At 40.4% G+C, this 24447-nt stretch overlaps 3 protein-coding genes across 3 annotated transcripts; 1 reads left to right on the plus strand and 2 right to left on the minus strand.

Annotated features, from left to right (window-relative positions):
* Positions 1–2087: 2087 nt before the first annotated feature.
* Positions 2088–5293, minus strand: LOC148301033 (BRCA1-associated RING domain protein 1-like). Its single transcript, XM_088273913.1, has one exon. The coding sequence runs from the start codon at positions 3915–3917 to the stop codon at positions 2220–2222; it is 1698 nt and encodes a 565-aa protein (XP_088130039.1). The 5' UTR covers positions 3918–5293; the 3' UTR covers positions 2088–2219.
* On the plus strand, positions 5292–8410 carry U4-U6-60K (U4-U6 small nuclear riboprotein factor 60K). The gene is made up of 4 exons (XM_088273915.1): positions 5292–5359; positions 5452–6165; positions 7427–7627; positions 7710–8410. The coding sequence occupies exons 2-4, from the start codon at positions 5471–5473 to the stop codon at positions 8347–8349; spliced, it is 1536 nt and encodes a 511-aa protein (XP_088130041.1). The 5' UTR covers positions 5292–5359; positions 5452–5470; the 3' UTR covers positions 8350–8410.
* A 3098-nt stretch (positions 8411–11508) lies between these two features.
* LOC148301035 (uncharacterized) lies at positions 11509–23465 on the minus strand. Its single transcript, XM_088273946.1, has 4 exons — positions 23385–23465; positions 15285–15404; positions 12804–13081; positions 11509–11635 (listed from the first exon to the last, which is right to left on the minus strand). The coding sequence occupies exons 2-4, from the start codon at positions 15340–15342 to the stop codon at positions 11537–11539; spliced, it is 435 nt and encodes a 144-aa protein (XP_088130072.1). The 5' UTR covers positions 15343–15404; positions 23385–23465; the 3' UTR covers positions 11509–11536.
* Between the last annotated feature and the right edge of the window lie 982 nt (positions 23466–24447).

A 24447-nucleotide genomic window follows, 5' to 3' on the forward strand; every position in this document is an offset into this window, starting at 1 on the left:
CACACCTTTCTTAATTTTATCGATAATGCTTATCTCAGCTTTGCATTCCTTCCCTATTTTACTATTCGCACATCTATCATACATCATTTTGTCGCACATTCATCTGAGAGATCGCATTTCGACTGCATTCAGTCTACTTTCATCCTTCTTTTGCCAACTCCATGTTTCACTTCCATACATTAGAGTTGGAACCAGGACTCCGTTGTGCACTGCCAGTTGAGCTTCCGCTGATAGGTTTTTATTTGCTATAACTGATTTCAGTGCACCGTTCACTTTGTTCCCAACATTCACTCTCCTTTCTATGTCTTTATCAATCTTTACATCCCTAGAAAACATACGACCCAAATATACGAAATCATTTACCTGCTCCAAAATCTCTCCGTTTACCAATATTTCAATACTCAGATCTACATTAATCTCTTTCAAAAACAATAATTTTGGATTTGCTAACATTCATCAATAAATCACTTTCCTTGCACACATTGTACATTTTTGTCACCAGCGCCTGCAGGTCTTCACTGCTATCAGCAAGAAGAACAGCATCGTCAGCATACAAAAGGCAACAGACATTAAATTATTCATTCTAGCTCCAACATTTAAATCTTTCAGTTCTTTTATACAACTATCCATGTAAAGGTTAAACAGCCACAGCGACATTACATATCCCTGTTTATGTTAAACAGGGATGTGTAATGTCGCTGTGGCCTTTAGAGATGCTAAACCAGGATGAAAAAGAACTACTTACCCTAATGCATGTAATGCTATCCTCGTACAAAGATGTTATGCCTTGGATAAGTTTACTGCTTACTCCATACTCAGATAACACCTTTGATAACTTTGTTCTATCAACTCGGTCGTACGCTTTCTGCAAATCCACAAAAGCACAGAAAAGTTTCTGGTTTTTGCCCAAAAACTTTTCCATAATGTTGCGCAAGGCAAAAATTTGATCCGTACATTCTCTCCCATTCATAAATCCACTCTGGACATCCCACACTTTGTCCTTTGTCATGGTTTGCACTCTTTCATTAAGGATTTGACCATAAATCTTACCAACAGCACTCAATAGACTGATGGCTCTATAGTTCCCACATTCCACCCTAGAACCCCTCCCTTTGTCGTGAGGCATTATAACTGCCCTTCTCCAATCCACGGGAGTATAACTCTTCTCTAGACAACAGTTAAAGAGCCTATGCAACCATGCGAGAACTATTTCGCCACCATTCTTGATGTATTCTGCGGCAAAATTGTCGAAGTTTACACTATTGTCTCCAGATTCTAGGCAAATGGAATAATAGTTTTTATTTTTAATTAATTTTTTACTTAGTAAATACCACTATTTCCTAAAATCTACTGTGACACGTGTTGCGATGCATTTCGCATCATTTTCGAACACCGTATCATATACAGTGTTTGAAAATGATGCGGAATGCATCGAAACACGTGTCACAATAGTTTTTAAGGAATAGTGGTATTTACTAAGTAAAACATTAATTAAAATGCATAGATTTTACCACAAAGTGACTGCTGAATCAATTAATGAAAATAGTTTTTATGTATGAAAAGGAAAGTATTAACAAACAAAATATAGCTTTAAGTATTTTATTAATAAATCTAAGAATGTTACATGCACTTTATAAAGATTTCTAATTTCACAAATAGGGATGGTGGTCATATAAGAAAAAAGTATTTACTCATATAAATAAATTCCTCATAGATGATAATTGTCTTATTGTCCACAAGTATGTGGGACTCGGCACATCTGGTAACTCTGCTCGGTATGAAAGATATTTATATCTATATAATAAAATTATGTATTAATCAGTAGTGTAGTATGTGTAATGGCGGTGAATTCTGTGAATTTTGTTATGTGACCATTGCAGATACTTCATGTGATGGGTATGTTGACCTATTCGAGGATATAACGAGCAACGGCTATAACAAGCTAATTCAGTCAGTCGACTGTATATATACATATATAATCTATTTGTAATCTAAAAATAAATAAAAATCTTGATAAATGATTTAAATTAAGAAATTCCTTTTAATTTCCCTTTTGAATTTATCACAATCTTTCTCGATTCACATTGCTTCTGGTAAAGAATTATATTCTTTCTTTTTTTGTGACAAACTAATATTGTTGTTGTATTGTATTGTTTTTATAAAACGAGCAGTTTTACTATGTAAATAAAATTATACTAGATATGTTAGGAAACAGGCGATCAGGGATTCACCAAGCGGAAGTTGAGCAGGCAGTCGACTATCCATCCCACGGGAAGTGACTTGACGTGGGGCATGTTGTACGCCAACTGCGGGCGCGTCTCGTAGATGATGAAGTATCCGCAGTCCGCGAGCGGCCCCTCACGCGGCGCATGGTACGGGACGCACGGCTCCCGGATGTTCTCCGGCTTGGGCTCCCGCGACAGCACCGTGCCGCCCGCCGCCTCTACGAGCGCCCCGAGGAACGCCTTCTTCACCGTCAGGTGAGCGCTGATCTCGTAGTTGGTTTTGAATCCTAAAAAGTAGAAGTGGCAGCCGTCGAATAGCCCCGGTCTCAACGATAAGCGATTGATGTTGGATAACCTGACACATTCGATATCACCGCCTAGACTGTTCATCAGGAATTGTTGGGGATTAGCGAGATCCGCGTTGTTGCAGCGGTCCAGCCATAGCGTAGTCAGGATCTCGTGACCGCCCGCCACGGCCATCAGCGTGTCGCGATTCACGCGACATTCTTCGACAAGTAAGAATGTCGCTCCCCCCGTCAAGCCTTTTACCAACGCTAGCTCCTTGTGGCTTCTGCACAGTGTACTCAGTTTCGTCGTGTGGACTTTAGTCAGGCCGGATGGGAATACAGAGATAATGAGACTTCTACTGATTTTGGGTTCAGCGACGGATGTTACGGTTATCGGCTCGGAAAAGCATTTTACGACGGAAGGCTCGGCGACATCTCGGGGCGTCTGCCCCTTGCGGTCCCGGGCGGCCGGGTCGGCCCCGGCGCGCAGCAGCGCGAGCACGGTGCGCGCGAGGCCCGCGCGCGCGGCCTCGTGCAGCGGCGTGCCGTAGTGCGGCCCGGGCGGCGAGGGCAGCGCCCCGTGCCGCAGCAGCAGCAGCACCAGAGCGTCGCGCCCCGCGCTCGCCGCCTCGTGCAGCGGCGTCCAGCCCGCGAAGTCGCGCGTGTTGGGGTCGGCCCCCGCCGCCAGGAGCCCCCGCACCAGCTCCTCCTTGCCCTTGACGCAGGCCGAATGTAGCGGGGTTTCCCCTTTATTATTCCTCTTTGTGAGCATTTTTTCGTTTATCTTGACGGAATCCGAGAAGGAATCGTCGTCAGTTTTAGGCTTCGATCGGCTCGATTCAGGAAGGGAATGGTCGTCGCTCCTGGTCGCCCTCCGAGGCGATCTGGAGGCTTTTCTAGATGGTGAGGTTACACTCTTCCTTTTGGGTGATTTAGTTTTGGATTTTTCGTTTAAAATAGGCAATATATTTTCGGTTGTGTCTTGCTTTCTCAATTTGCGCCGCAACGTCCTTCCGGGCTGATTACTGGCATTCGAGGCTAGAGTTTCGGCGATTTCAGGAGTTTTCGAATTTCTAGTTCCCGGTAATTTTACAGATTTTTTCTCGGGTTCTGAACAGTAGTTGGAATTTTTTGGAGTGATACTATCTTTGTTAAACTTAGTAAATATTTTCTCCAACTCTAAGCAATCGTTAATCATCCCGGATTCGATCGAAGCTTTGGCGACGTCCTCGATATTTCCTTCGTGACAAATACAGCAGTTCTTTAGTTGTCCACTAGAAATATGACTGGTGCAGAATAAATGAGAACATTTTAGGAATTTTGTACCCTCGAGGGGCAACTTATCGCAATACCCACATTTCAATATTTCTCTTAGATTAGACAGAGCCAAAATAATATCATCCATTTTTTTTGGATTAATGGTGATTTAAGAAGAGAAAATACTTATTGAAATTGCTTGGTAACTCTTAGGACAAACTTTTTGATACCTGACAATCTGTTCCGACAGGATGACAGGAGAAAACAAAACAACTGAATTACTCGTCCTTGGCGCCAAAAAACTCGACCATAGCCACTGATTTTAATTTATTACATAGGTACTTAACTAACCTGAGCCGCTGACTTTCATTGAATACATTTTTTTTTTAAATCTTATGATATAAAAGAGTAAGTAAAAAAATGTTTTTAAAATTTGAAATTCTAATTCTTGCCTTCTGTAATGAGTTATTCGTACATGTATGTGCCAAAATCTATTCGGATATATCACTTTTTCTGATAACGCGGTATAACTTTAACACGGTGTATCAAATAGCCTACTATTGGAGATTTTTTTATTTAGTAAGAATGTGACTTTTCGTAATACGGGAATGAGACTGACTGACAAGTTTTGAATTAGAAATGTTTATATTTCTACCATGAATGGAAACGGTAGTGCCGTGGATCCGTTTGTAAATTCATGTTTTATTTTTATTCGCAGAAATTTTACAAATCATACAATATTTTTTATAATTTTTATGCAGTCCGCAAATGAGGGTCTTGGCTTTTTCCTCTTTCGAAATTCAAAATACGTTAAACCCATACAAAAGCTACACACAAAACACGGTAGCTTTTTTAAGAGGAAAGTATTCAGATTGAAATTTTGTATGGGTTTCACTCATTCAAATTTTTAAAAACCAAAATTGGCTAATAAGTGAAGGCGTGTGTGCTTGCGTTCAAGAAGGTTGATTCCTTGTCAAAAGAAGCGGTCCTTATGTAAACGAACTTAATGTTGATGACTCTTAATTATTGCGAAAAAAAAGCTGTTTCACGCATGGCTCTTGTCATTAGTATACCTTTTCCCACGTCAAGGGAAAATATATTTGAATTATCTCCTTCAATATCAGAGAAATCCGTTTTTTTCGGATAACTCTTGGCATGTTCGAGACGATATAAATCTGAAAAATGTGATTAAATCCCTGGTGTTGCGGTACCCACTTGGTTAGAATAAATATCTGAGAGACTGCTATGTATGAGCGTCGTCTTGAAGAGGAGGATCTGCATCACATGTTCTTCGGGTGCCCATTAAATAACAGGTACCCGATAATAACTCGATAATAAAACTAAAACCTAATGCGTATAAAACTTACCCCACTTACAGAAACGTTAATTATTTAAAATATTTGTTTAAAAAAAGTAATGTTTAAAAAAATACCTAGAACACTGTTGAAGTCATAAAAGAAGAAGAAGAATAAGATTATCTATGAAACTCCTATGTTTTTTGACGTCTTGACAGAGCAGTTGAGTAGGGTTGGATATCAATAGACGTTGCGGTTTTAGGTTAAATTTTGTTCTTTCGTTTGAAAACATAACGTAAGTGAATATTATAATATAAAGTTTTGTTGCTAAAATGATGTGTCAGTTAATTATTCGTTTGAATCAATAAAATTGCATTATTTTCTCAGGTATTAAGTATATCGTAAAATGTCCGACGACGAAGAGGTAACTTTTACGAAAAAGACTAAGACGGTTCACTATGGGTCTCTGGAGGAACAGGAACGCGCTCGACTCGCAGCCATTGCGGCGGCCGTCAGAGAGGACGGCGAGCCGCCACCCGCGGGCAAGGAGCTCGGCGAGATCCACGTCTCGAGCGAGTATATGGACCTGGAGGAGGAGGTGTCCAAGGATAAGCAGGCGCTGCTGGAAGAGTTCGAGCGGCGCCGGAAGGCGCGCCAGCTGAACGTGTCCACGGACGACGGCGAGGTGCGGCGCGCGCTTAGGCAGCTCACGGAGCCCGTGTGCCTGTTCGGCGAGGGGCCCGCGGAGCGCCGCGCTCGCCTCCGGGACCTGCTCTCCTTCCTCGGGGAGGACGCCATCCACAAGCGCATGGAGGAGGAGGAGGCGCGCTTGCAGCAGGAGCGCGGGCAGGAGGGCACCTGGTACCACGAGGGCCCGGCGGAGCTGCGCGCGGCGCGGCTGTGGCTGGCGCGCTACAGCCTGCCGCGGGCTGCCGCGCGCCTGCGCTCCTGGCGCGCGGCCGGGGCGCGCACGGCCGCCCGCCAGGACGTGGCGCGCCGGGCCCCCGCGCTCGCCCCCGCCGCCTCGCAGCTCGGCGGCCGCCGCCCGCTCGCCTCTTGCAGCTTCAGCCAGGATTCTCGTATGTTGCTCACCGCCTCTTGGTAAGTTAACATTCCTTTCTTGCAGACACAAGATCGGTTTTTGGATTCGATTATTTGAAGCTGATTGCCCCAATTAGTGCCCAAATTTGGTTATATATTTCTACCTTTTTTAACATTTGCAATCAAAAACTTAAGCTGGAAAGAAATATAAACAGAGAAAAAGTAACAAATACCATCCAAATCAGTTAAAAGTAAATATACTTTTATTTTGAAAGATATTCATTATGTAGAAATATTCTACTGAGCATCAACAGTTCAAACAACACTGCATTCTTTATGTTTTTAATTTTGTTCTATAAATGTACACTAAAGATGAACTGCTTTCTATTTTTTTAATGAAGATTTTAGAAGATCTGTAGAAGTTAATACCATTTAATGCACCATTGGGGTGCAGATAAAGGTTTGAAGAAGAAATAATAAAACTAGGTAATTTCCAACATAAAAGGATTAAGTATGGTATTTACGACCAAATGGACGACCAAAATCTGATGCGAGCGTCGAATGTTAGGGATCTGGGCGTTAGGTTTGTGAGCACCCTGACATTTTACAATCACATAGAGGCAGTCAGTGGTAATGCATTGAAAATGCTAGGATTTTTTCTGCGTACTGCTAGGGTTTTCGAAAATACCCGCGTGCTAAGAACTCTTTATAGCTCAACTCCTTGGTGCGAAGTAGACTCGAGAGTGGCTCGATGATTTGGGGGCCACACGAGCTTAAGTACACTCTTATGGTAGAGAAAGTCCAAAAGAAGTTTTTGAGGTATCTCTATATGAGAGAGTACGGCTATTATCCTTGGATCTACCTGACCGAGTTTCTCCAGGGTATGCTCGGCTACAATAGTTTAGAGTCTAGAGTTAAGGAATGTGTATTTGATTACGCATTTTTTTTATTGTTACGTGGTATGATCGATAATCCTGAAATTATCCGGAGCATTGGTCTGTATGTTCCCGATAGTTACCTAAGACAGCGTCGGCATAGATTATTTCACATTCCTATACACAGGACCAACCTGCCGATGGTTATGCCTGTAGGAAGAGTTACAGCTATGTTGAACATTATCACATTGGATATTGATCTGTTCCATGTGTCCGAAGGAGTTTTCCGAAGCGGGATTCTTCTACACATTTAACAAGAGTCTTCTTGCTTACTTTTTAATTTGTTTTTTTGATGTATACGCCTTAAATGTTAGTTTGTAATGTATATATTAATTATTGAATAAATTTAATTTAATTTAATTGAATTACTACATATTACGGTACAGGTCTGGGGAGTGCAAAGTGTGGTCTGTCCCCGACTGCGAACTGCTGCACGACCTGCAGGGCCACTCGGCGCCGGCCGGGGACGCCGTGTTTCACCCCGCCGCCGTCCTCCCTGATCGCTTCGGCTCCGACTGCGCCGCGCGGGAACTCGCCGCAGCTTCCTGCGCTAACGATGGCAGCGTGAAACTCTGGAACTTCGCCGGGTAGGTGTCTGGGATTATTCTGCGCTACTGCTACCCTTCGCTAATGAGTCGTCACTCACACCTGTCGTCTGCGTGTTCACAGCACCGAGCCGCTGGCGGAGCTGCCGGGCCACGAGCCGCACCGCGTGTCCCGTGTCGCCTTCCACCCGTCGGGCCGCTACCTCGGCACGTGCTGCCGCGACGGCTCGTGGCGCCTGTGGGATGCGGAGGCGCAGCGCGAGCTCCTGCACCAGGAGGGCCACGCGCGAGCGCCGCACGACCTCGCCTTCCAGGGGGACGGCTCCCTGGCCGCCACGGCCGGCCTGGATGCCTTCGGGCGCGTGTGGGACCTGCGCACGGGCCGCTGCGTCATGTTCATGGAGGGCCACCTGAAGGCCGTGTACGCCGTGGCGTGGTCTCCGTGCGGCGCTCGCCTCGCCACGGGCAGCGGCGACCACACGGCACGCGTGTGGGACCTGCGCGCGCGCCGCTGCCTGCGCGTGCTGCCCGCGCACGGCTCGCTGCTGAGCGGCGTACGCTGGCAGGCAGGCACCGGGCTGTACCTCGCCACGGCGGGCTACGACGCCGCGCTGCGCGTGTGGGCGGAGCGCTCCTGGCAGCCGCTGGCCACGCTGCGCGGACACGACTCGCGCATCATGGGCCTGGACGTCGCTCCGGATGACAGTTACCTCGCCACGTGCTCCTACGACCGCACATTTAAGCTATGGGCGCCCGAGTTGTAACGTACTTATAAGGACTGATCTTTAAATGTATTTTTATAATGAATAAAATCTGTAAATACTGTATCAACTTTTTAGCATTTATAAAATTCCCCTCAATCGAGATAAAACTTGAGTTTGGACTCTGAACTTTGGTTATGAAATATTAGTCTTGTAAACAACAATGGGATAAAGAGGAAAAGGGGAGAAACAAGTTGTGGATGGAAGAAGAGCCGATTCTTCAATATGTGAGAAATGTGGACCTTATTTATATACACCTTTATATCTGTTTACAATGGCGAGGGGTATTTGAGATATTTCAAGACTTGAAGATTTGAGATGCACTAAAACATGAAGACCTTCCCAATGGTATAATATAATTAAGGTATTACAATTTAATGGTTGTTACATTGTTACGCTGAAGTAATTCAATTTTCCATTACTCATTCAATTCTAACTTAGTAATCAATGAAATAACTCATAACAATTTCGTTTTTATTTGTACATAAATTACTTTAACAACATAAATGCAGGTACAAAATATATCTTCTTCTTCTTCTTCTTCTTCTTATTGTAGGCCTTATAGCCTGTTTTTAAGAGGGATTAGCCTCCTGCGACGTCGATTCCCAGCTATCGGCCCATCTCTTTGGTGGTCTGCCCGGGAGTCGTCTACCATGGGGTTGGCCGTACAATGCGATGTGGGGGAGTCTGGATGGTTCCATTCTCCTCACATGCGCATACCATTGTCTTCTTCGTTGCCTTCCCCACCTAACGACATCTTCGATCTCGCATATTTCCCTGATCTTGGCATTTCTCAATCTATCTCGAAGACTCTTGCCTGTTATGCTTCTCAGAGTCTTCATTTCTGACACTCTAAGCGTGTTTTTTGTGGCAGCGGTGTCTGCTCTACTTTTGATTCCATACGTCATGATGGGTCGGACACAAGTTTTGTATATCTTGATCTTGCTGCCGATCTTCATCTCAGGGTTTTTCCATATAGCATTTTTCAGGCATCCTGAGATGGCTGCAGCTTTGTTCACTTGCCCCATCACTTCGTATCGCAGATCCGTCTGAGCACATAGGTCCACACCCAGGTATTTAAACTTTTCCACCTGCTCTACCAAGACGCCGTCCACAGTCACGCTACATCCCACTGGGGTGCGAGAGAACACCATACTCTTGGTCTTTGTAGCGGATATAGCCATATTGAATTTTTGGCTAGCAAGGTGGAATGTGTTCAAGAGTAGTTGCAGGTCCCCTTCAGTCTCAGTGAATATAACGGCATCATCCGCATAGCAGACAACATCGATGGTTTTCTCTCCCAGTCTGTATCCTTCATGTAGTCCTTTAATATCCTCCACAATCCCATCCATGATGAGATTGAAGAGGAATGGACTCAGACTGTCACCCTGCCTGATGCCGGTACCGACTCTTACGGGATTTGAGAGATTACCATCTACTCTGATTCTGGTGTTTGTGTTTGAGTTGAGTTGCCTGATTATGTTGACTATTTCCGGGAGCGTTCCTCTTTCAGCCAGTATTTGCGTTATATCATTAAGTCTGGCTCGGTCAAACGCCTTTGTAAGGTCAATAAAGCATACGAATGCCGGCCTATTATATTCAATAGCTTTTTCTTTTATTTGCCTCACTATAAATACTGCATCTGTTGTGGAACGATTTTTTCGGAAACCTTGTTGCTCTTCGCTATTTTGAATGGTCACTTCTAGTTTGGACTTCAGGATCTGTGTGAAAAGTTTAAGAGTTGAACATAACAATGATATTCCTCTATAATTATCCGGGTTACTTTTCTGTCCTTTTTTTAATATAGGGGTTGTGATACTAGTCTTCCAATCGGCTGGTATATGAGATGTTGCTAGTATCTTGTTGAACAGTTTATATAGTTCTCCACTCAAACTTTCCCCTGCGTATTTTAACAGTTCATTGTTAATATTGTCATCTCCGGGTGTCTTTCGGTTTTTAAGTTTTTTGATTGCTGCCATAATTTCCCCTAACTCAATTTCGCTCGCTTCGTTAACACTTGTAATTTCTGATTGATTTTCTCCATCTGTTTGATAGAGGTTTTGGAATAGTTCTCCCATTCCCCTAAGGATATTTTCTTTGTTTGCACATATTCGCTTATTGGTTTCTTTTTATTTCTGAGCATTTTCCATACTTTTTTCTGAGCTCCATATAGATCATTTTCCATGTCTTTTGTGAATTTTGTCCAGTAGTCCCTTTTTATTTTTCTTATTTCTGAATTTATTCTATTCCTAATTATTATGTATGTCTGGTATGTCTGTGGAGAGACGGCACTTTTGTATGTCAAATATGCTATTCTTTTTTCTGAAGCTAGTTTTTTAACCTCCTCTGTAAACCAAGGTTTTGTATTTTTTCCTTCATTCAGATTTACTTTCCTTTTTCCTAGTGCATTTTCAGATGCTTTGTGAATATGTGATTTTATTTTACTCCATGCCGTTTCCGCATCGTCATTTTCCGTTATTGGACTATTGGCTGTTTATTCTATTATGTTGGTTTTATAATCAGCCTGCTTATCATCGTTTTCAAGGTCTTCTATATTTAATTTTTCAACATAGTTTAGGGGCTTTTTCCGGAAATTTGGTCTTAAAAATATATGTGCATAGATATTATATTATCATAGATGTTTCAACTTGAGATGAAGCGTCTATAGTTTATATGAAAAAAGTTGGAAGTCTGAACATCCGAGGGTAAAATCTTAAGTTAAGGCGATTAGATATCGTGTTATGTATTAGTTAGAAACTGGCTGCAAGCAGCAACTGACCGGAGGAAACAGAAAGAAGGGGATGAGGCCAATATCCGGCAGTGGAGGATAAAGGGCTTATGATGAAGAAGAAAAAGAAGATTGTTGATACAATGCTTTGAACCCCGGGGAACTAAAAGGGGCACTCATAAATCAGAAGCAAATAAAAGATATCTCCCGCTGTAAAACAAAATAGCTCACAATTATCTCACAGTAATTATGTGAAATAATTATTGATAGTATTTGACATATGCATCATTGTGCGGACACACTTAATTCAGTAGATACAATTTACAATAACAAAGGCTATTTTATAACATCACAGCAATTAGCTAGTTTATGTATAATACAATCCAAACTCTTAGAACAAATTAGATATTAAGACACGGATTGCTCGGCCCGCTTTCCTTCAGGGTTCAAGTGCAGCAGGTGTCAGCGCAGGAGCAACGCGCGCGCTTCCTCGCGTAGCGCAGCGAGCTGCGCACGTAGCAGGCGGTTTTCTTGTTCCAGCAGCATGGCGCGTAGTGCAATCTGTTGACAGACATGGCACATTTACTGCAGTGTAAAATGTTGGGAGAACAAAAGAGGTGTCGGCAGACCCCAAAAGAGATGGTTGAACGACATAGTCGCCCGCTGTGGGAGGTAAAAACTGGCTGCAATCAGCAACCCTCAATCCAGCAGTGGAAGTCAGAGGGTTCATAAAGAAAAAAAAGAAGAAAATGTTGTAACCTAGTCAGAGGAAGGCATGGTGGTCGTATCAAGTAGAAGCGCGAGTAATATATGTGTACTGTTCAAAATGTACATTTCATCAGTTATCAAATTTAAACTAGATTGTCACTGCCTTTATAGATTTCCATCAATAAACACTAGGTGTGTACCAATACGCTTATACTCCGTGTTGTCGCCAATGTTCTGTAAGTATTTATCTTCTCGATTGGCAACACTGGCCATTCCCACCGTTTTCATAATCTTGTTACCGCAGCGACACGGCAGACTCGGTGCTCGAGTGAGATACGGGGCACGGGTTAGTTTGAATACAACAATAAACAATAGAGTGCTCTTTTTTCGTTAGCGAATGAACTACTTAAAATAAAATCACAAGACAAACAGTACTATTCCTGTATGTGTTGGAGCAGTGGTCCCCGACCATTTTATCACTGCGGACCGGTCAATGTATGATAATTTTACCCCGGCCCGCTGAGGGAGGGACATTGATAGTTTATATTTTAGGATGTTTTGATTTAATAATTTTAATTTAATTGTATTTCAACGTGCCTTTAAAATAAAACACTATTGCACCATTAAAGTGATTTGACATTTTAACTCCCTAGAACGCTAAATGAATAAGAATTCTGAGCTTGTTTCTTTGCAAAAAGACGGTTCCATCCGGTGGTAATAGGAGACAATGACACCCGAAGTGTGTTGCTTATGTCCAGTTTATTCCGTTGTTTCGTTTTGGTTGCTGTCGCTGCAGAAAATCCCGCTTCACTCAATAGCAATAGGGACTCGAGTGCTGCGGCGGAAATCTCAGGGAATTCTGTCATGTCTTTAATTCGGAACGCCGGCGGAATTGTTGTCTAGGATAGGCATGTCAAACTCGCGGCCCGCGAGTATATTTTTAAGATCGTGCAGATATTTCCGCAACAGACTGTGTACTCGCGCTCGCACTACTCGACTGACGGGGACTAAGAGCGCATACTTGGTCCTCTCTGAACTTTCTGGCGTCTCTGGACTTCTTGGCGGCCTGGTTGTTTCTCTTCCGGCGCTCGAAGTACTTGTCGTCCTTGTGGTCGTCCGGCGTGGGGCGCTTCTCCCCGCGGGGGCGGCGCTCCTCGGGCGTCAGGTACTCGCGGGGGCGCGCGGGCAGGGCTCCCAGCGGGGGCGGCGGCAGCGGAAAGGGCAGCGCCAGCGGCAACGAGAGGGGCAGCGACAGGGGGCACCACTCCATCCTGCGGGACATATCCGCCATGAGGTCTCCTATGGACAGATATTTACAGCATTGTAGCATCTACGTGAGCTATCAATTTTTTCCTTCGATACTTATTTGTACCCAGATGGCGATAAAAATGGTTATTGTGTATTTTTTTAAATTCGAGATCTATAATGTTTCAGGGGTGGCTAGGTACTGCTTAAGGCAGGTCTGGCCAACCCAAATTGCATCCCGGGCTGCATCGATGACCTAAAATTTTCCCAAGGGCCGCATACAGACATTTAAAAAAATCATTTAATTTTTCCACAACAACAAATTTCATACTTATTAATCAGCAAGTATAATCAGAGTAATTGTGAAAAAAAAACATTACTACAACCAGATGTAAGAAGAAAACACACCTTGAACCAACAAAACATTTTGAAAACATTTTAAATAAATTTTAGACAAAATAAATAATTAGGACACATAAATCAAACAATATTACAAATTTTATTTTAAATAAAACCAATTTATCAATGGCCACTCAGTGCTAGATTTGAGTTTCTTATCGCTCACTTAATTTTTCGAGGTTGCCTTGGATTGGCGATGCTGAAGAGCGTGCGAACGGATATCCGTTATATCTAGTGAACTATAAGTTCACTGTTTTTATAACATGCGTTGCTGGGCATGAATGTATCAAACGGTGTATGACATACATATCACTGGTGCAAAAATATATTCGTCATACATGACCGCGGGCCGCGGGTTAGCCACCTTTGTTCTAAGGGATAAAAAAAAATCATGACGCTTATCACAATGATTTTAATAAACGATAATCTGGGGGTGCAATGTATGGTAAATACAATGATAGAATAAAAGTTAAAAGTAAAATGCACGTTTAACCTCGGCTCGTAACGCATGTCTGTATTGAAAACTATAGTGCATGTTGGTCTTCGGGTCGACCAAAAATCGCATGTGTTAGACATTTTGTGTAGTTTTGAGTGTGTAAATGGTGCTATGGTGGTGAAGGGTAGTATTGTTTGCATGCTGTGTTAGTGATTGTCCTGACGAAGAGACGGGTACGTCTCGAAACCTCGGTAAGTGGTTATATACTAATTTTATTAACATTTTTGTAAAAAAATAAATAAGTAAAAGTTATAATCCTAAACTGCTTTTAAATACTCAACATTCCTAAACGAGCGGTATATATATATATATATATATATATATATATATATATATATATATATATATATATATATATATATATATATATATATATATATATGTATATATATATATATATGTATATATATATATATATATATATATATATATATATATATATATATATATATATATATATATACATATATATATATATATATATATATATATATATATATATATATATATATATATATATATATATATATATATATATATTTATATATATATATATAAAAAAAAAAATTATTTACGTAAGTCAATAGTATATTTTCGGCTTTGCAAATAGTATTTTTTTCAGCATCGGTTATTGAATGCGCGTTGTAGAAAATTTTCTTTCAAAGAGTGTGCACGGTTCTGGAAATGCAGGTACAGGCAGCGGCTCCTTTTCATCAATATCGACCTCTCCTGCTATCGGTTACACGAGCTTTCGATAGTTTCTATCCCTTACGTTGCCGTTGAATGTAAGAAAATTGGAAATAATGTAAAAAAAAACAGACAAAATGTATCAAATATGCAGCTTAATTCGAACGATAAATGCGGTAAATGGTGATAGAGAAACGATCGATGCGGTTTAGTTTAGTATGAAATTAAGTCGGGATAGAAGAAATAAATGACACATCCGGGAAAACGATTATTCGAGGAACGATAGATAGAGGTTTCACTGTATATATACAGTGGAACCTCTTATAACGAGTAACAGAGGAAGCATGATAAAACGGATGATTTGCTCGGATTGGCTTGTGCCTTTGTCCGTCTTTCTTCGGATCGGTGCACTAAATCGGTGTGCGATCACGGTGCGCGTGAACTGTCGTAGTCGCTCACTGCCGGACAGTAAAATTCCGTGTAGTGCGCACTCAAGCGCTCTTACTCTGATCCATAGGAGGTGGATAATCATGGGGAAATCGTATTCGGCTAACAAAGCTACAATAGATACACACATACTTATGTCATGTGGCGAATGAAGAGCGAATTCCAGTCATTATTTGAGATATGTATTAGTATAATATAATGTTAGGTTGAGAAGTTAAATAAACTTACCGGCGGATATAAGCAGGTGCTGACACGGCGGCTGCGCGGGAGGGGGAGGGGCTCCCATCTCGGGGAGGGGGGCAGTGCCCAGTACACCACTTCACGCACTAGTGGTAGTAGTGCATCGTCCTGCGTCACATCGAGTACTTATTTATCCACTTCTCGTCCCAAGACAGCTTAGAATTCATGTATTAACTTTTGAGATTGTATTTTAAAAAAAAAGTAATCAAACTGTTCGTGACTGATGAGTGAAGTCCACAGATTGGTCGAAAAGTTTCGGGAATTTTAATTCAACTCGGACACTAGCCATCAATGAATGAAAATCGATACAGTGTCATTGTCCACCTTCGCGGTGCAGTGGTTAGAGAGTTTGGCTACCGTATTCTAATATCTGTAGATTATATTCTAAGAGCTGTAGGTCTCGGGTATCGAGATATATTCTCAGGGGATCAAAATAAATATATGTGATTTTTTACTCCAATATTTTTATATGACCTTAAGGTTGGACTAATCGACCTGTCTTTACTTAATTAACGATCAAGACCACACCGAGTAGATGCAATGCAGTACCTTTTGCACCATGGGTACGAATACAAGTTAGGGGGGTGGTTACGTCATTTAAAATTGCCAGCACACCGACAATGTTCACTGTAGCAGCGTGTTTCGATATTCTCAAAACCCGATTTAATGGCTGTCTTCACCTGTCTCTATTCTTTGACCCCCGTACGCACTCAAATGGCGCGTAGGGCACCGTTTCGGATCGACCCGATGATAACTTAATCATTAATTACGCGGAGGCAAGGTGATCAATCCTGAAATCTAGATTCTCGGATTCAGCGAAACATTTTTTGTTTCGACTGGTGCGGAAGTCCCGGCTCAAGAGGAAGTAAATGTCGTGAAAAGGGGCTTGCCCTTTCTCTGTAACTCGTTATGCGAAGTACTCGTTATGAGAGGTTTTTTGTGCTTCAAAAAAATACAATTTTATAAATATGTATACAATTTTAAGTAATTCGGAATTATCAACAGCGATTTTCTTATTTTTTCCTCATTGATTTTTCACAAAAGTGACATGCGGGCAGATAAAGAATAAATCATACCTTTAACAAAAAAAATTATAACCGTTTTTTCAGGACGAAGTCGTGTTGTTTAAATGTCAACTTGTCTCGTAAAAAGAAAATTCCTACGATGTTTTAGTTATTCTTGATAGACATGTTTTTTTCCGCGTAAATGGTGTTACGTGGGTTCGTATCTACAAACAAAAAATTCGTGAGAATACATTTTTTAAATGACTTATTATGTTAATATCATAATATATGTTTGTTATGAATACAAATAATAATAATTAATAATTCGAATATTTTAAATAACGAGTTACCTCTCTAATATAGTAAACTCGTAATGGGAGGCAGTCCGTTTTACTAACCACATATATTTATCGATATCGACTGTTATCGGAGGAAAGTATATATTTCAAACGGATTTCAAATCGTTGGATTTAGTTTTGCACGTTTTTTTACAACGATAATCCGGATCATATCCTGAAGTAATACGAGCGAGTATCTCACGAGCCGGAAGGCACTGCAGTTTGCTCCGAAGAAAGAACCCCTGATTGAGACTTTAGGCACCGGCTACAGCAGAAATAAAGGGTTTACTCAAAAATCTCATAACGGTATGTTTAATTTTATTTATTTATTCCGGCTACAGCAGAAATAAAGGGTTTACTCAAAAATCTCATAACGGTATGTTTAATTTTATTTATTTATTTAAAGGAATAACTCGCATGGCTATTACAATATTTTAGAAGCGTATCACAACACCGAGTCAAACGGAATATAAATTTGTATAATTCACTTATTTCAGCAGGGTTGTTATCCGCACCCAATGATGTATAGGGCAGTGCGTAAAATTGATGCATTGTTAATTTGATCGTTTAGTATATGAAGACAAGATGATCAGTCCTACGTTTCAGGTACCAGTCCAGGGTAATATTAATGTTTATTAGAGTGAAAAATCACTTTTAAGAAGAAGGGGCTTTGTGAGGTATCGACCCCCTTGGAAATCGAAACCGCCCCCCCAGCGTAGTAGCTAAATGTGCTAATCACTACAATATGGACGTGGACATACTTGTGTATATGTGAGACATAATTAGGTTTGCGGACGATGTTGCTTTGATAGCCGATAGCGAAGAGGAACTCCAAGAAGCCCTAACAACCATGGAGGAGATCCTCATGAGCGAATTCGGCGAAAAAAACCAAAGTAATGGCCGTCGGCCGGACCGAACAGCGTGCGAGAGTGTCCATGTCTGGAGTACTCCTAAAAAATGTGAAAGAGTTTGTCTACCTCGGAAACAGGATCTCTTGGGATGGCCGGTCGAGATTGACAGTCGCATACACCAAGCAAGACTTGCGGTTAACAGTAAATCAGTGATTTTCCAATCAAATAACATAGATCTGAAACTACGCACACTTCTTGTCAAAAGGTATGTGTGGAGTGTGCTACTGTATGGCTACGAGACATGGTGCCTATCTGAAAGATATAAGAATAGGCTGAATGCGTTGGAGATGTGGATCTATAGAAGAATGCTCGGGATATCCTGGAGAGACCACATCTCTAACGACGAGGTACTACGATTGATCGAGGAAAGATAGCACCTACTCGCGACTATCTCCAAAAGACGCGCCGAATGGATCGGTCACGTGCTAAGACAAGAGGGATTCCTACACTAAATTATAGAGGGGACGATCGAGGGAATAAACGCCAGAGGACGCCCACGCCGCGAATACTAAGCGACTTATACAAAGACATGGGCTGCTCGACGTATGAGGAGCTGAAGTGGACTTCCGAAAATAGGCAGAATGGCGAAAGAGATGTCATCTGTTGCTACAGACCAATCCACAGGATTGAGACTAGAGAGAGAGAGATGTGAGATGTTTTAGAGTTCCCGGTCGGATTACCACAACTGACACCTTAGCGCTTCCCGAGAGTAGAACAAATCTAAACAAAGTTCTTATATTTATCGTTCATCGAAATTGGTCAACGATGAATATGGGAATTTAGATATGTTCTACTCGACATTGTCAGCACTGAGATCGCTTAAATAGTAAGTCGACATTCATATCGTGGTGTGTCCCTATTGTCATATAATTTGTCTTTGACTTGAGTTTTGATCTTTCCCCTTTCCTCTATTCCCCTTTTCTCCCTCCCGTCCCTCTTCCAGATATTTTCACTAACTTACAAAATATGAAATTTTGTAACTGGAATGGTACAAATACCTGTTTTGTGTTACTCGTTAATGTCAATGAATTTATGTAAATGGTTCTGTTATACAGTGGGTGGCCAAATTATTAGGGACACTTGTACTTTTTTGTAATTTTCAAGTTTAAATGAATTTTTTGGTCAAATTAATAAGTTTTAATTATTTTTTCTTATGTATTTTTGTTGCTGGTATTATGATTATTGTTTTGAAGATGTATCAATACTGTGAAATATCAAAAAAGTAAGTTTTTTTTCATTTGGATGTTGATTAGTGAAAAATGATATTGGTGTGAGCTCAGTTAATATTTTTTTAAACCATTTTTCTGTAAGTTTTTTGAGTTCAAGACTTTAAAAACGTAAGTATTGTTTAATAATTTATTAGTTTTGCTAACTCAATAAGTTAATTTCAATGAATTTTTAAATAAAATTCAATTTAGTTTGAACTGAACCATAATATTTTCAATTTAAGTATGGGCAAGTCTTCAGACATATCTCCGAGAAAATATAGGGAAGTTAAAGGGTCCGCCAAATAACTTTTTTTTTTCAAAAACAGGGCGCAAAACATCGAGTGTAGCTTCGGCTGTGTGGCACGTAGCGCCGTCCTGTTGAAACCAAATGTTGCCAATATCCTCCTCTTCAATTTTTGTGAACAAAAATCCGTTCAACATGGCCCGATAACGATCGCCATTGACTGTAACGGCCACTCCTTGCTCATTTTCAAAGGAAAATGCCCCAATTATGCCTCTGGACCAAAATCCGCACCAAACAGTGACTCGTTTTGGGTGTACCGGCTTTTCAATGTATGCGTGCGGGTTTTCTGTGCCCCAAATACGACAATTTTGCTTGTTTACATACCCGCCAAGATCAAAATGAGCTTCATCCGAAAAGATGATTTTTTTGGCAAAATCGGCATCTTCTGTAAGTCGATCGCAGGCCCACTCAGCGAAGCGAAAACGCATTGGATGGTCAGTTGGCTTCAACTCCTGAACCAATTGGACTTTGTATGGCGTCATACCAAGGTCTTTATGCAAAATTCGTCTCAATGATGTCTCCGAAATGTTCAATTGTTGAGAACGACGGTGAATTGATGTTGATGGCGCTTCACGCACACTTTCTGCCACAACATCGATATTCTCGGGTGTACGCACTGTTTTTGGCTTTTCACGCTTTGGTTTATCGATGAGGATGCCAGTTTCTTTCACTTTTTTCACAAGATAACGAACATACGGAGCTGACGGTGCTTCTCTTCTTCCAAAAACCGTACGCAATTTTCGCACACATTCTGCAACATTACCATGATTTTTAAAGTAATGTCGCAATATTTCCCAGCGTTGTTCAAGCGTATACACAACCATATTCGCTCAGCGGAAGGATAAAACTAATTATCTGTCAAATCAGACATGAGCTAAGTGTTACCATTCACGAAATAAGCACTAGTTGAAAAAAAAAAACTTTAGATGGCGGACCCTATATAACCTTACTACTTCATTCCACATATTTTCAGAGAAAAATAGCAGCATTTACAGATGTTTTGAAGTCAGGAGTCCATCGGATTTAAAGAAAAATTGATAAAAACCTGCGTCTAGAATCAGCCCGCGTCGGAAAAAAAGGCAGAAAAAGCATCACAATTCCGCGTGGTGCCCATAAAATCAGGGACATCTATTTCCAAAATCGTAAAAAGTCTGTTGATTGTCTAATTGTTGTTGATTTCTGTTGATAAACGATGAAGGAATCAACGTATCCAAAAGGACAGTTCAGAGACGGTTAGTTGAAGTAAATCTAATGGGTCGACGTCCAACCAAAAAACTACGCCTGACTGAGGCATGAAGAAAAAACGACTCCTATGGGCCAAAGAACACCGGAATGTAACTGTTTCGGACAAGATTCGAATATTTATGGCTTGTATTCGTATAATAAATTAAGAAGATAAAAAATATATGTATTTTTGCAATTATGGTAATACATTACAGGTCTGCTTCTTGGACGAGTCAACATTAAAAATTTTGGTGGGAAAAACTTCATTTTTCCGACGTGGCCCAGGAGAGAAAATTCCACCCAGACTGCCTTGTGGAGATGATTAAAAATACCCTGTTAGCATGAGATGATTAAAAATACCCTGTTAGCATAATGTTTTGGTCCGTAATCTCATTTAAGGGTATAGGATGCCTCTTTATTATGGAAGGGACCATGAGGCAAGAATAGTACCAGCGAGTACTGAAAAGTCGACTCCAGCCGAGGCTCAAGAATGGTTCCCTGGCGGTGAAAAGTATGTGTTAATGCATGACTCGGTATTGTGTCATAAAGCCAGGAGTGTTATCACATTCCTGGCTGAAAAAAACCTCTGTGTTTTGCCTTACCCGGGGAATCAGCTGGATATGAACCCCATTGAAAACCTTTGGGAACTAACGAAACGTGAGATTGCTAAAGAAGTCATCACCACTAAGCGGCGAATGATAGAAACTCTTATCAGAGTATGGCATAATAACCCTAATCTCTGGCACAATGCAAAAATCTGCATTAAAAAATATGTCCTGACGTTTGGAGGTTGTTATCGCAGCAAAGGGTGTTATTACTAAAAATTAAGATTTTTTCGAAATTGTTGAATAATCACTTATTATGATAAAAATAAATTGGTATTATTAAATCCATGATAATATAGTTTCTAAATTCTAAATAAAGCACCCCAATCAATAAAAAAATATTCAAAATACCAAATTATTTGCTCATTAAATTCATTTAATAAAGAAAATTACAGGAAATTCGAAGTGTCCCTAATAATATGGCCACCCACTGTATATATATATGTATATATATATATATATATATATATATATATATATATATATATATATATATATATATATATATATATATATATATATATATATATATATATATATATATATATATATATATATATATATATATATATATATATATATATATATATATATATATATATATATATATATATATATATATATATATATATATATATATATATATATATATATATATATATATATATATATATATATATATATATATATATATATATATATATATATATATATATATATATATATATATATATATATATATATATATATATATATATATATATATATATATATATATATATATATATATATATATATATATATATATATATATATATATATATATATATATATATATATATATATATATATATATATATATATATATATATATATATATATATATATATATATATATATATATATATATATATATATATATATAAATATATAAAAGAGTATAATAAGAATGAAATATTTATATGGTACTAGTTTCGTAGTAGTACGACTAAGAACCAAGCAAGACAATCGAAATTAATCGAATACCTGTGATATAAGATTAATTTTACATAGATTTAATTTTATATACTCACTAATTATTGAAAGTCGACAAATTATTTTTCAAAAAAATGACAAATACCTACCACTTTAAAAAATGTCTGTGTTTTCTACTAAAATCTTTTACCTTCTTCTTTTAAGGAGTCACACCACCATTCATTTAGAAAATCGTTTTTTGGCTCAATAAATTGTTTATATTTTTAAGAATATTTCAAGCATTGAATCATTCGAAAATTTAAATCATTACCGAAGTTATAGAAGTGAGCGCGTCACCCCTGACCCGAAACTCAGCGTTCGGAGCGTTACGTTCAATAGACATCTATCTGTTACAAAAATTTAATTCCTTTGGAAAGATTAATAAATTCGTAAAGTCAGTGGTTTGAATTCCGGCTCGTCATTGTATATTAACTCTTTTAAGCGCTGTTATTTGGTCGATGGCTCCAAAAGTGCATTATAGTGGCTCAAAAATTGTTGAGATTGCATCATATATTGCTGTTAATATATCCAACGATGGATATACGAGTACAAGTATATTACGTATGATGTAATTATCTCATCTTGAATATCCATAGCCAACAAGAGGAGACCAACGAGGCCAAGAAATTTAAAGAGGCCGCTCAAAAGCACACGGAGGATTGGCAAAAGCAGCGGAAGACTTTATGTACGATCCAGGAATCGCAGATTGAAGGTAATTTAAAAGAATGCTGTTGAGGCGTTAACTTCCAACTTTTTTTCTTTCAAGTTTTTATCGAATTATTTTTTTAAAGTGGAGTACGCGATACCTTAAAATCCACTAACCCGATTTGGCTGAAATTCGCACCACTTATTTTTAATAATATTACCTAAAGTGTGACGTGAGATTTTTTGATTGGGTTCCGTATTCAAAAGTTATTCATTTTTAAAATACAATTTTTATGGAAATTCAAGTTTTTTTTCAAACAGCTGTCAAATCTTCAAATTTTATTTCCTACGTCATATTTTAGTAATTACCGAAGGGTAATAAGCATTTTTTCAGATAATGCTGGATGGCGAAATTATTGTACACCGTCAGCGAGGATTTTAAAAAGAGGGTCCCCATGATAGACTCGTAGGTACCTCAGCTATTTTTATTGTTATTCCTTTTTCAATATTGGTAATTGTTTACAAAAATACAAAAATTGTTGATATTTTTAATGGCCGAGTCAAAATAAAAAGTTTATTTTTTTCGAGCGTCAGGGTGGTGTAACCCCTTAACCCGCAGTCAGCCGCAGCGGTGCGAAGGACACCGCATCGTATCGAAGCATTCTGCGATTCGGGTGTTCAGTTTCTGGGGTGACATTAAATAAAAATCAAAGCGGTAACATTAAATAGCCAAACACGCTAACCACTACACTACGGACGGAGGTGGTCTGTGTGCAGTTTACGTCGCCAGAGTTGACTCGAACATATGACTGATAATAATGTACAATTACAATACCTGACCGGAGCGCTTCGCGACAGATCGGTCGCTGGCCACTGGCCGACGGGCGCCGGCTGCTGGCTGCTGGCTGCTGGCCGCTGGCCGCTGTCTACTGTCCACCGGCTGCCGGCTACCGGCTACTGGTCCCGGAGGAGTGCGGGGCTGCTGAAGCGGCCGCGGTCCGCAGGTGTCTCGGATCCCGTCCCGCCCCGCGCCGCCATTGGTCGCCGGAGCCGGCCTCCACCGCGCTATTGGCCGATGACATAATTATATATAATTCATGTTGTGACTGAGGTTATTTCGTTATCGTGTGATAATTTTTCTCCGTAATTACGGACAGCGGCAATCGCTCGTAATTTACTTCGCGTATTATATATTATGATACCGCGAGGTAACCTATACCGTGTGTATCCTGCACGTGCGCCTTCCGAGGTGGCGTCGCCCGCCGCCCCCGCCGCCCCCGCTGCTACCGGCTGGATCGTGACTGACTGTCACTTGTGACTGAAACAATTTTCTGCCATTAAAGCGACGAATAAAACCGCGAAAGTTTTCTTATAAAGCGACACGCGGACCTTACGAAAGCGGTGACACGTATCGGATAATTTTATTATTTTTAATCACGTCGCCATCTACTCCACTGTCCGCCTAGCGGTTAGTGCGATCGCCTTCGTGCCGGAAGTCGCGAGTTCGATTAGAATATTTATTCGATATCACCCTGGACCGTTATCTCGAGCGTAGGACTGGTGTTCTCGCTTTCGCGTAATTGACGATCGGCAACATCGCCGGATGCGGATGAGGGTAGGAGAGGCCATCTACTGCTCAGGTAGTAGACGACGGCGACGTAGCGAGTGACGGGCGTTTATTACTCGTCATTATTCCTTTCCCTCGGAGATAGCGCGATGCCTGAATGCCATCTACCGCCTCCCGAGGCGCGAGGCGCGAGGCGCGAGCTCCCGGGGGCGGTGTGAACTTTCAAAGGAGTCACCGGTGTGAACTATCAAAGGAGGAGAATATTTCTAGACGATAGGTGACGACATATTGTATTATACAATATTTACTAGACGAAAGAGGACACATTATT

This window comes from Brachycentrus maculatus, unplaced genomic scaffold (genome assembly GCF_059751285.1).
Source record: "Brachycentrus maculatus isolate JH-2025_06_01 unplaced genomic scaffold, ASM5975128v1 h1tg000620l, whole genome shotgun sequence".
Classification (NCBI taxonomy): Eukaryota; Metazoa; Arthropoda; class Insecta; order Trichoptera; family Brachycentridae; genus Brachycentrus; species Brachycentrus maculatus.

Coding starts and splice junctions, on each gene's coding strand:
- U4-U6-60K (XM_088273915.1), top strand. CDS start 5,471: ATGTCCGACGACGAAGAGGTAACTTTTACGAAAAAGACTAAGACGGTT. Junction 6,166..7,426: donor ATGTTGCTCACCGCCTCTTG/GTAAGTTAACAT, acceptor ATTACGGTACAG/GTCTGGGGAGTGCAAAGTGT. Junction 7,628..7,709: donor AAACTCTGGAACTTCGCCGG/GTAGGTGTCTGG, acceptor GCGTGTTCACAG/CACCGAGCCGCTGGCGGAGC.
- LOC148301035 (XM_088273946.1), bottom strand. CDS start 15,342: ATGGGAGCCCCTCCCCCTCCCGCGCAGCCGCCGTGTCAGCACCTGCTT. Junction 13,082..15,284: donor GCACCTGCTTATATCCGCCG/GTAAGTTTATTT, acceptor ATCTGTCCATAG/GAGACCTCATGGCGGATATG. Junction 11,636..12,803: donor GAAAGTTCAGAGAGGACCAA/GTATGCGCTCTT, acceptor GTCTGTCAACAG/ATTGCACTACGCGCCATGCT.
- LOC148301033 (XM_088273913.1), bottom strand. CDS start 3,917: ATGGATGATATTATTTTGGCTCTGTCTAATCTAAGAGAAATATTGAAA.